The 13,248-nt window shown below is 35.8% G+C and overlaps 1 protein-coding gene across 5 annotated transcripts in view; it reads left to right on the forward strand.

Moving 5' to 3' along the window:
- The window catches only part of Nol4 (nucleolar protein 4), a 276,155-nt gene that overhangs the window by 53,170 nt on the left and 209,737 nt on the right, over nt 1–13,248 (forward strand). For 3 of the 5 annotated variants that reach the window (XM_070029354.1, XM_070029355.1, XM_070029359.1), the window contains exon 2: nt 11,526–11,675. In XM_070029354.1, the coding sequence (XP_069885455.1) occupies nt 11,526–11,675 (150 nt within the window). Of the gene's footprint in view, nt 1–11,525; nt 11,676–12,599; nt 12,663–13,248 lie in introns of those variants that run through there. The other 2 variants (XM_070029360.1, XM_070029356.1) reach the window with 2 other exon arrangements.

The following is a 13,248-nucleotide window of genomic DNA, read 5'->3' on the forward strand; positions in this document are numbered from 1 at the left end:
ATAGAAGAGCAAAGGGGACAAACTTCCTCTAATAGAACCTTTATAAATGCATTTAAGCTGGCTCATGAAAAGAATCCCTCTCTTGCCTAACTCCTTCTTAAAAGACCCCATTCCCCTTCTTCCCTCCCTCTCTTTCTTTTCTTAATTTCTTGGGGTAGTAGAGTTTGAATTTACAGCATTGCACTAGCTCAGCACATGTTCTACTGCTTGAGACACACCCTCAGCCCTTTTTTGCTCTGATTATTTTTTTTTTGAAATAGCATCTCATTTTTACCCAAATCAGCCTGGACCATGATCCTCCTATTTATGCTTCCACAGTTGCTGGAATAGCAAGCACGCATAGAATATGGCAAGCTCTTTTTTTCTGTTGAGATGATGCTTCATGAAAGTTTTTCCTGGGCTGCCTTGAACTATGATTCTCTCAATCTCCTCCTAGGTAGCTTGGCTTAGAGATGTGAGACACCACTGTGCAGACAATGTCCCATCTCTTATTCCCACCATGTTGGCAACCTTTCCATTTTTGGAAGGACACATTCAGATGTTAGCGAGGGAAAGGAGAGTAATTTTTACTGTGAGAAGAAGAAATAGTGTGTGATGGAGGACAGCTTTTGCCAGACTTTCAGAGGCCGGATGAGGTATTTCTTGTGCAGTGGGAATCTACAGAATATTTTTAAGAAGAGTTCCATGAACTGTTTCATAACTTTAAAAGATCATCTGGCTTTGGGTGGAGCATGACTTGGAAGAGTGACAGTTTGTATGTGGGGAGAAAATTAAAGATGATGGAAGTTTTCCAGTAATGGCTGGGACATGCAAGTGGAGGAGAGGTAAGGGAACAGACGGGAGGTATTTTTAGTGGTCTTTTTTTCCTTATCACCCACTGCTGTGTTTCAGTCTCCTTTCTGGGCTTAGAACATTCATGATAGATAGGGCTGTCCATATCCCAGGGCCTATTTGTTAGGGTTTTTTTATGCATTTGAGGCTCTGTCAATGTCTAAGAAGATGGAGAGTAATCATGCAGAAAACAGACTCCAGAATTTTGTTCTCTAACTTCTTAGCTATGTCACTTTAAGCAAATTGTCTAACACTTCTATTTCATTTTTCTCTAGGTACAGAGCAAGGATATTTTGAGGATGTCAGAGAGAGGTGAAATAATAGCATAATATATAGGTAATGCCAGTCTATGTTGAGAGGAAAGGTGATGGTTTCTTTTAGGGAGGTGAACAAGGGTAGTGATGAAGAAAAGGCCCAAGGGAGTTTGTGGAGAGTCCTGCTCTTCTGTCTATTGATATGGTTGTTCCTTATCTGAACAGCTGAATTTGGGTACATTTGTATAAACTTATAAGGCTACATTTATAGTCTGTGCTTATTTTACTCTGATGTTTTACAGTTAATTATTATTCAAAGGCTCTTCTATGATGTTAGGGCATTTTTTTTTTTTGGATAGGAACTCAAGCCTCCCTCTCTACAAGATTTCAACCTACTTTGCTAATCATTTCTTCCTAGACCTTGGCATACGTCCTGGGTACCTGTTTTTATTGTTTCAGACACTTCGAGTAAATAAGTTAGAGCCTTCTAGTTGTCATTGGTCCATCTTTTCAATCATGGAAATTTCTGCCTTTCAACTGGATACAAGACTGCCAGTGAGCAGATATCTGATCCTGGTTTTTAGTGTTTTGCTTCTAGGTGTGGTTATGAGATTCCTTTGGGACCAACAGTCCATAAGGGGGAGTGATGCAAGCCACTTAACTCCTGTGTGTTCTCTTCCATTTTACTTCTGGCTGGGAAATAGCAATGTCTGAAAAGTCTTGGCAGCCACCAGTTCCAGATGGCAGCATTACTGTGTCGGCTGTGGATCTCTGGACTGTTAGAGGAGGGGGAAATTGATTCCTCTTTCATATAAGCTAGAAGAGTTGAGGTTTATTTATTACAACATGATCTATATTAACACAGTTAGTACTTTATAAACATTGTGATTCACATGTGCCCTTCTGCATTTAGTTAGGCCAGTGTCTCTTTTTGAGATACCCTTGATTACTGCAATGGTCCCCAGGCTATGCTACATTCATTATTTATCTTTTTCTGTTTACTAGGTAGGTGATCATGGGGGAAATACTAGTTTTTCTGAGCCTCAGCTTTATTACCTGTGAGTTGAGAATAGTGAACATTGAAGATTAAGAGATAATGCACATACAAGGTTCCAATAGTCTGGAGTATATACTTAGTACTCAACACATTATTTTAACACACACTGATGGTCTTACAGAATCAAGTGCAACAGCACTGAAACTCAATGTGCATTGTACAAATTGAGAGCATTTAAGTGACAAACTCATTCTTTAAGCATGCTTAGCCTTCTAGAAGTATGTGGCTATTTCATAATATTGAAAATAGTGTAATGTAAACATAAATTATATAACCAAGAAATTCTATTCTATTTATATATTCAAAAGAATTGCTCACATGAATGCACCAAAAATATGAACAACATAAAATGAATCATTTTTAATACAAATAAATAGAAGCAATCTAGCTATTTCCCAGATGCCAGAGAAAAACTCTTAGTTTCAGAAAATTACTTTTTAACTGTTCATGTTTTACTTTCCTCTAAATAATCAGAGATAATAATACTGATTATAGACTCACTAAAAAAATGTGATCATTGATTACAATGTGCCTTGGAGAAAGCACTAAAAATCCATAATAGTTTACCAATAAATATAGTTATAATTTGAATATCATATGGTTTCCTGTGAATCTAACGTATTTGCTTTAATTCTCTAGTAAGAGTGATAAATGTTTATGCTTTTCTTTGCCTGAAAATATTCTCATTTATACATAATAATGTACTCAATACTCAAATCTACATGGGACATCATGATGTTATTTTTTATTTTATTTTATTTTTTGTCAGTCATGGGGCCTGAACTCTAGGCCTGGGCGCTGTCCCTCAGCTCTTCAGCTCAAGGCTAGCACTCTACCACTTTGAGCCACAGCACCACTTCGGGCTTTTTTTGCTTATGTGGTGCTGAGGAATTGAACCCAGAGCCTCATGCATGCAAGGGAAGCACTCTACCACTGAGCCGCCTTCCCAGACCTGATGTTATTATTGTACTACCTTTTGACTTCATAGTTTGCTGCCCGACAAGCAGCTATTCTTTAAAAGTGATCTGTCTTCCTATCTGGCTGCTTATTATTATTATTATTATTATTATTATTATTATTATTATTATTATTATTATTATTATTATTATTATTATTGATACTGCTCCTGGGGCCTGAACTCAGGGTCTGAGTGATGTCCCCAAACTTCTTTGCTTAAAGTTAGCTCTCTGTCACTTGAGCCACAGTTCTACTTCCAGCTTTTTTTTGGTAGTTAATTGAAGATAAGAGTGTCATGGGCTTTCATACCTAGGCTGTCTTTTAACTGCGATTCTCTGATCTGAGACTCTGAGTAGCTAGGATTATAGGCATGAATCAATGGCGGCAGGCTGTTTTGTAATATAGGTAGTCTGTGGTCTTTGGGATGCACATTCTTTCAATCAGAGGCCTCCTTGCAAGATCAGTTCCCCTTGAAACTTCTCCCCTCAGCCAAAAGCCAAATCTATCAAGCAAGGCTCCTTGTCCTGCCTATTTACAAGTGAGCAGGTGTTTTTCTAGTCCTTCCTGTCATTGCCTGTGCACCTTTACTCTCTCAGGACCACATTTTTCTAATGCAGTTTCTGCTGTTTTATGTTAAAGGCCCATTGTTCACATGACTCTAGCAATTGCCAGGCCTTGAGAGCTTTGTATTTTTTAAATATACTTTTATTTTTATATTTGCCAGTTTATTTTATGATGAGAGTCTTTATTTGCTAAAAGCAGAGTAAGGAAATGACTGTTTTGTCCTTGGCAAATTTTCTGTTTCAATTTGAATTTCTTGTTATTACAGAGCCCAGGCTGACCTGGAACAGAACACTCTGTATTCCTTAGTCTTCAAGGTGTTGGGATTATAGACATGCAGTACCAACCTGGCTAATAGGAATTGTTTTAAATTTAAAAGGTGAAAGAAATATTTTTACAAATACATGCCCTGATGATAAGCTTGTGCTGTTATATCTTAATTCCCTTTACATCTTCAATATTTTTAAATATCTGGGCTTAATGGCAAAAAAGCATTTGTATTTAACTAGTTTGGGGACTAGTCGAAAAAGTCTTTACTTTCTGCCACACAGAAAGCCAGTCTTTTAATGTCAACAGGATTCCATGGCCTCTCATCTTCTTTCATCCCCTTCAAATAGATTTTGCATTTAAAGCAAGATTGAGTAAAAGTAAAGAGAGTTCCCAAATAGGCCATGTCCCCACAGGTTCATAACGCATGTGCTCCCATTCCTATCACTCACCAGCATGTGACTGTTGTCTTCTTAAACAATTAGAGATCCATTGACATGTTCTTACAGCTGAAAGCCCAGCGTTTACTAGTTGGCTCACTCTAGACGTGGGATAGCTCACAGGTTCTAACACAACGAAGACTGATATGCCCGTCATCATTGTATCATGAATTCTAGGTGCACTGTCCTGAAGAGCCTTGTCCTAGTCGACCCTTCTACCACAACTCTTGGCACAGTTAGAATCATAAACGTTTAGAGCTTTAGCAGAATCACTCCTTTGATTTAGTAAAGTGCATCTAAGATTTTGCCTTGTCTTTTCACACATAATGTGCTACATTATCAAGCACATTTCTTTCCAGCAGTAGAGAATATTCCATTCTCTGGGTACCATGCATAGCTTATCCACTCATCTACTGAAAGATATGTTGGCTCTTCCAGTTATGTATTAGGTATTTGCAATTATGTATGCGGCTGTTATATACCTTCATGTTGGTGGATAGAAGTTTTCAACCTTTGCAGTTACTCATCAAGGGGTCATATCATGAGTACATTTAATTTCTAAAGATTTCCCAAATTTGTCTAAGATGATTGTAATTTTTTTAATTTCCCTAAGGGTGAGTGAAAATTCCTATTGCTTTTCCCAAGTCTTTCCATTTCCTAACAAATGGGGCAATACCATTCTTTTTGATGGAGGCATAGAATTCCATTGTGTATATATACCATATTTTCTTGATCCTTTCATCTACTGAGGGGCATCTGGGTTGGTTCCATATCTTAGCTATGGTAAATAATACTGCAATAAACATAATTGTGCTGGTAGCTATATTAACTGAAGTAAGCCAGGCCCAAAGAAACATAGGTCCCATGGTTTCCCTTATTTGCAATAACTAGTATATGTCTGAGACAAGCAGAAATGGTCAGATAAGTTGATGTTAGGTGAAATGAACCCCAAGATAAGGACTCAAATGTTTTTTCTTGCTTGCTATTGTTTCTAACATATTTATAAGATATTTCTTTGTTGCTTTGTATGTCCCTCCCCCACGGTATAACCCCTGCTTTCACTGCATTTGATGTTGGTGTAATTTGGGGAGGGGAAGGGAAAAAACAAATTGTTTAAATAGGAATCCTGGTGGACCCATGGCAACAATGAGATGTACAAGTCGTTATGTCAAAAAATGAACTTTACAACTTTGGCGCGGGGGTAGGAAAGGATGGGAGGGGGAACCAAAGGAGGAGGCAACAATGCTTGATAGAAAATGTACTCATTATCTTGCCCATGTAATTGTAACCACTCTGTACAGTATTTTCACAATAAAAAAAAATCCTGTTGTTCTACATCTTCTACAGTTTTTGGTGGTGCTCATATTCTAGATGTTAGCCATTGCCATAGGCATGTGGTGAGAGCTGATTATTTTATACCCCCAAGTGAATGTATATTGTAGATCATTCTTTCAAATGAGCATTTTCCATCTGCACATCTTCTTTGGTGACGTGTATTTTAAATTGGGCTGTTATGTTTTCTTATTACTGAGCTCCATGAGGTCTTTTTATGTAATGAATAATTATCCTTTATCAGATGTCTTTTACACATACTTTCTTCCAAACTGTGACTTCTCTTATCTCCTGCCTGTCCTTTACAGAGAAAGATTGTTTAATTAAACTGAAATCTAGTTTTCTGATTCTTCCTTTTATGGATTCTGCCTTTCACATTGCATCTGAATAGTTATGTTCATGTTCATGATAATCTCTATATTCTCCTGTTACTTTTGAGGGGTTATATATAATTTTAAATTTAACTTCAGACATGTGATCAGTGTTTCAGAAGGTGTAAGGTATATGTGTAGATCTCTCTCTCTCTCTTTCTCTCTCTCCCTTTCTCTCCCTCTGCCTGTCTGTCTCATATGGATGTGCAGTTGTTCTAGCACATTTGATGAAGAAATTACCTTTTCCCTACTTTCTTGCCTATATTCTTTTGTCAGATCAGTTAACTACGTATATGCATGTCTATTTCTGGTTCTCTGTTCCCATTCATTCACCTTTTAGTCTATACATTGGCCAACATTACATTGTCTTGATTTGCCACAGCTGTATCATAGTCTTAAAGTCAGATCCTGTGAGGATTCCGACCGTATTCTTCTCTTTTCTTTTTATGTTGCTATTCTTATTGTCTTTTTTTCTCAAATTTATCCTTAATAGTTTTTCTCTTTATGGAATAATTTATATATTTGGGGAGTGAACATTACAATAAAATAAAAACTATCATCTGCTCCTTAAGCTTCAGAAAATTCAATTCATCTTCAAGTGAAGCCAAATCTATAAAACTAGTATTTTATTTTCATACTTTGGGTGACAAACTCAATCTTCAGAAGAATGTTAGGAAATTCTAGGAGGTAACTTCAGCAGTAATTATGGAGCATAGTAGTCTGCTTCAAAGAGACACAGTCAGTTCCCAAAACCGATAACAGGAACTGGCTTCTTGAACAAAGAAATTCTGCAAATTAGCCAGACTATACAAAATATGTACTTTAATTAGACATTTAATATTCCTGTACTGTACTAGAGACTACTCTAAGTATTAAGGTTTCAAAATAATTATCACCAATATCTTCTTTTAGTAGACTCATCCTGTAGAGTGTTTTATGATAAAGAGACAAATTAAAATAGAAGATGAATTTTCTTTCCAAAATAGTGCCAAACTGGAATCAACTTGTATATACATCAAATGGAATGTGGTTAAATTGTGGCATAATCACGCAAAGCAGCACTGTTAAACAATAAATGTGTAGGGAGATCCTATATCAACACTTTGACGTTGATCCCTCTCATATGACTAGAATCTTTCCCAGTGAGACATTTTTTGAAGCACTTTTGGTCAATCTTTCTAGGTTTTAAGTTTTAGCCTTGTAGATAGCTAAGATTTTTAATTTAAAGTACATGTGCCTTGAACAAAGTTACTGCTCCTGGTATTTGTCTTTGATTAAAAATACTGTGCTGGAGGACGTAGCTCAGTGGGAGAGTACGTGTGTGTGTGTGTGTGTGTGTGTGTGTGTGTGTGTGTGTGTGTGTGTGTGTGTGTGTGTGTGTGTGTGTGTGTGTGTGTGTGTGTGTGTGTGTGTGTGTTTAGGTTTAATTTAAGCATACCACAATAAGTTACATAATTAGTTTTGTAAACATTTATCTTTTATGAAACGAGGTTGACTTCTTAACCTTCTAGAAAAGGTTTAAAAGATTTTTTTTGACACTCCTTTTAATGTTTCCTTACTTGATATACTCCTGAATTTTAGATTATTGGCTATGGGGAACACACATATTTGCTATGAATATTATCATCACGAAACCTTAGTTTTATTTATTCTCTTTGGCTCTTAATCCCAAAGGTACAAAAAAGAATTTACTACTCTTTTTACCTCATGACTGTACCCGTGAGTTAAAAGAAAACACAAGAAGCTGTAATTTAGACTTCCTATTCACAGCTAGACACTGAATTATCTAGAGCGATGGATGACCCAAGAAGATGACTGAATGACTTAAGTGTTCTGATGGACCTTACGCTTCCACTAAACCCTTCAGTGTTCAAGGAGGACATTTTAGTTTCTGTCTGCTTTCTTGGGAAGACCTTAAATGGCTTGGTAGTTGGATAGCACAGTGAAAGAAAGAAAGGCGGGAAACATGCAGACTAAATAATAACTGGTTAATCAGAGGCTCCAAATTGCAAGTCACTTGCGTTTCAAGGGCAGAGGCAGCATGTGTCAGGGCATGATGGAAAGTCCTCAGTGCAAGACAATATCTGACAAGGAGAGCTCAGCCTGCCAGAGCTGAGCATATGGCAGAGCTGTGCTTGCCTGTCTTCTTTGTGCTGGCAGGAGAGGCGTCCCGGTTGCATGAATCTTGCCCTGTTCTTGAAAGAGGATGAAGAGTCTGCATAAATCATTATGATTCTCTTCTTATCGAAGAAACAAACTTGGAATTGAACCCAGTGGGGTTTTTGTTTTTGGTGATAAATTTGAACTAAGTAGAATTAATTTTCTATATTTTTGTGAGCCAATACCAGGTATAAAGTTAATGAATTTGGTATAGGGACATAGTTTTTTTTTTTCTTTTTTTTTCTTTTTTTGGTTAATGTAGTTTGGGTTGAAACATTTTATTTTCTCTATATTATTCATTCTTTGTCTTCATTCTTTTTTTCCCCTGAAATAATGTGTTTACAGGTCATCCAGGGATGACTTTGTTTCTCCTCTCTTTAGAACATTGTCAGTAAAACGGATAAGATTTCAAGAAAGCAATAATTTCTCATTAAAATATTTAATTTTTACATATTAGTATGGTGAATTCCCTTAAGTTGTTAATACATAAAAATAAATTTTTTAAAAAAATTTATTCAACCAGGTGTTTTGTTATTGGTTTGTGTCTGTATGAGTGAATCTGAGGCCTGAGGGTCAAATGACCGGAGAGCTGAGTGATAAATTGTCTGTTTAAAATTTGTTATATTATTTGAAGATATATATACACACACACATATATAATCTCCAAGATGGTTGTGAAAATTAATGTGTGTGTGTGTGTGTGTGTGTGTACTAAGGATTAAACTCTAGGTCTTACACACTTACTTGGTTTTTATTTTTCTCTCAAAGATGATGTCCTACCACTTGAGCCACAGCTCCTCTTCTGGCTTTTTTCTGGTTAATTGTGACAAGAGTCTCATGACCTTTTATTCCAAGGCTGGCTTTGTACCAGGATCCTCAGATCTCAACCTTCTGAGTAGCTAGAACTTAACAGGTTGAAGCGCCAGTGCAGGTTGTTTACAGGTGGTCTCTGTACATTATTGAGTTTAGAACTCTTTGGTAAATTTAAGACTAAATTGTATATTTATTTCATTGTCACTTCTTGTTCCTTTGTTATGACATTGCATTCGTTGTTTATAAATCGGCATCTCTTCCTACTGCTTTTGTTTTAAAAACTGTCCTTAAAATTATATTAACACCTTCATGATGATGATTTTGTGAGTTCAGGACCCAGTTGATAACAGCTTGAATAAGGAAGGAAAGATGGCAAGGTCTTTCATCTCTAAATTCCTAGAGAGAAAATCTGATGTATTGGTCTAAATAAATATAAACTAACTACCTAAAAATTAAATAAATATAATATATATATATATAAGTATACACTTTTAAATATCTAACATATATGAGTATATAATATATAAAATGTAAACTGAATAAAAATTATTTCCATAGATGTTATATTTCATGTGTAAAAATTTGAAGCTACTTAGGAGGCTGAGATCTGAGGATCATGATTCAAAGCCAGCCTTGGCAGGAAAGTCCGTAAAACTCTTCTCTCCAATTAACTACCAGAAAACCAGCAGTGGTGCTGTAGCTCAAGTGGTAGAGCACTAGCCTTGAGCTGAAGAGCTGAGGGACAGCACTCAGGCCCAGAGTTCAAGCCCCACAACTGACAAAAAAAAAAGAATATTATTCTAATTGTGAGGAATATTCTTATAACCTACCCTACTCTGATCCTAGTAGTATGTATGAGTGGCATGCCAGTCTCCTTCCTGACTAGCCCCGTCTGGCCATCACAGGAGATGGGGAACTTCTCCAGTGCAGAGTAGGACTTGGGAAGATTATAGTGTTTCTGTTTGAAGAAACTCATGCTGTTTGTCTCATTGGCTGCACCATATTTTTATTTAGGTTACCCTAAGTGCTGCTAGTTCACATTCATGATGATGTCATGTCAGCTGTTCATCGCTGTGTACTTCTGGCTATTCTTTATGGCCCAAATGCAAACACCGCCTCTCTTTACGAACAGAAAGAGCTCTATGTGTCAGCCACATAGGATTAACTTCTTCATGTAACATTTTTCTTCCCCCCCACCACACACACACAAGGTTAATTTTTTCCATTGTCGCTCTTTATCACCCATGTGACCTAGTGGCACTTGTCTCTCTGTCCCATTGTCAAAATTACACTTCACTTTAACCCCAACTTATGTCAAATGACATTTCTTCCAAAGAGCTACCTTAACAGGAGATGAATCTACTATTCCCAGAACTCCTACACTAATTTGTTCATATATTAATATGTTTGTCAAATTACTACTGTTTCAGAGTACACGGATGGTTACAACTAAGTCATGATAAAGCCCAATTGGTAGCATTTAGGAGTAAACATGATACACCTAATATTAGCAATTCCTTTCTCTTATAAAAATAATGCATGGGGCTGGGAAGATGGCTCAGTGGTAGAGTGCTTCCCTTGTATGCATGAGGACTTGGGTTCGATTCCTCAGCACCACATAAGCAGAAAAAGCTGGAAGTGGTGCTGTAGCTCAAGTGGTAGAGCACTAGCCTTGAGTTGAAAAGCTGAGGGACAGCGCCCAGGCCCAGAGTTCAGGCCCCATGACTGATACACACACAAATAATAATGCATGGCATGGTAGGATAAATGGACATGGTTACCCACATTTATCATCTCAGCATTTATGTAAAGATTGAAATTGAAGATTAAGAGTTCCAAGCTAGTCTGAGTTAAGTAGTAAGAGACTGTGTTAAAAAGAAATACAATGTATATGCAAGAGGCAGGACAGCAGAATCAGATACAGTGAAAACGGGTTATGCCGTGGGGGCAGAACATACATTTTTATAATTTGGGGAGGGGAAGGGATATAACAAAATGCTAAAATAAGGATACAGGTTGACCCATTGTAACAATGATATGTACAAGACACTATGTTGAAAATGAAATTTACAGTTTTTTGGGGTGGATAGTTGGGGAGGTAGGGAGGGAAAGGATGGTAGGGGAAAAAACAAAGGAGGAGGTACTCATTACCCTACTCATGTAAGTGTAACCCCTTTGTACAGTATTTTTACAATAATATGTATATAATATGTATATATTATAATATATACATGTAATATATATGTATATAACATATACATATTTAACATATGCATATATACATGTATGCACATATGCATATATTCACATATATGCATATGTACATATATTTATAAATATAATGTTCATGGATTTCTGAACTTCCCATCCAGATGATTTGGGTCATATGATGTAAATATTTTGATAGTTGAATTTCATGTTCCAAATACAGATTGCTTTATGAATCCTATATATTAATCTTTGTTTCGCTTTTTTTTCCCAGGATGGCGTAGGGGTAGACGAGAAGCTGTCTTTAAGGCGGGTAGCTGTGGTTGAAGATTTCTTTGACATTATCTATTCGATGCATGTGGAAACGGGGCCAAATGGAGAACAGATTCGTAAACATGCCGGACAAAAGAGAACTTACAAAGCAGTAAGTTTAAAATGGAAAAAAGAAAGAAAATAAAAAAGTAGTGCGTTTTGAGATGTGCTATTATATTTGCATGTGAAGATGGATGGTTGAGTTATAATTATGCGCTTACAAACATTCTATCTCATCATACATTAGATTATATCATGGTCACACCCAATATTTAAACTAAAATTTTACTGTTTTGTTTGTATGTTCCTAAATATAGTGAAAATTAGTAAAACTTGGCTCTAAAATTCTTGCATTGTTTTATTTAAATATATATAAAATGTGGTAGTATCAGAGTCATATAAATGAGGACATATATTCTAATCATATATTCAGTGTGTTATGATATATGAATTATGAACTGGATGATTTGAACTAGCATCTTAATATTTATTCCCCTTAAAATCATATTAATATAGTTATATATCCTCATTCATTATTAAAGCAATATGGATAAGAAAAAATGGTATATTTTATTTTACTTTTTATTTCTTAATTTTCCAGAATAAACTATTAAAATGTGATATTTTCATAGGTCTATTGTTTGGAACATTTTAAATGGGAATGTGTGATGCTTTTATTATAAATTATATGAAAAATAAATTTAATTAATGGTTAGATATTGAAATATGTATATATATAGCCAAAATGAAGTCATATATTATTTCTAAAGCCTCTAAGTATACTTGCCATTTGATCTAGACCTTTTAATCTAGCTTTTTACTTAATTAAAAATTTTATGAAATAATATGACTGTAGATATTTCATCCTTTCTAACAAAATGGAACAGTAAATTGTTCTCATCCAATATGAGCAAAGTGTACATTGGAAGTATATTCTCAGCAATCAGAATGATATCTTCTTTAGTTTTCTTATTGAACTTTGCTTTTGGCTGCCTTTATATTAACTGTTTTTAGGTATATTGATACACAATATCAGTCTGGATCCATTTTTTTTTCAGATACAGAAAAATGTGTGAAATGCTCAAAGTTTCAAATACAGGTACATATGTTTGAAAATTAGCTACTGAGCATAAGAAATAGCTTCTTTTCCATAACTATTTTTTGCTATATTTCCAGGGTCATATTGAATCTTTGTAGTTGCATAATAACCCCTAATACCTGTTGTATTTATTCTTCCTTCTCTATGGTTTTGTTTCTTGGCTGTTTCCAAATTGCATGGTTTGTGGGCAGGCACAATTGTAAGTTTCCTTACATAATTCTGCCACATAAACTTTCTTTTGACTTATACATTGCAGGAAATATTCTGATCATGACTAATGATTATGCCCTACCTTCCTGAGATACTTTAATATAAACTAATGTTACTGAACATACTCATTTTGCCTGTGTCCTAAGCCAGATATGACCTACTGAGCAGTGTTAGGAAAAATGTGTATTTTTCTACTAATGTCACTAACTGCACTCTTCAGACAATTTTCGGGAAATAGCTTCTTTAACTTGGTAGGGCTCTACATTCAGTCTTAGTGTGAATAAAAACACACCAAAGTACATAAAAAATGTCAATTCATAGTCAGTAGTGTGATCCCAAAGTTGTTTAGGTGCCAAAAGCAATTTAGTCTTGGAAA

The sequence above is a fragment of the Dipodomys merriami genome, unplaced genomic scaffold (genome assembly GCF_024711535.1).
Source record: "Dipodomys merriami isolate MVZ:Mamm:240054 unplaced genomic scaffold, mDipMer1.0.p SCAF_2, whole genome shotgun sequence".
Taxonomy (NCBI): Eukaryota; Metazoa; Chordata; class Mammalia; order Rodentia; family Heteromyidae; genus Dipodomys; species Dipodomys merriami.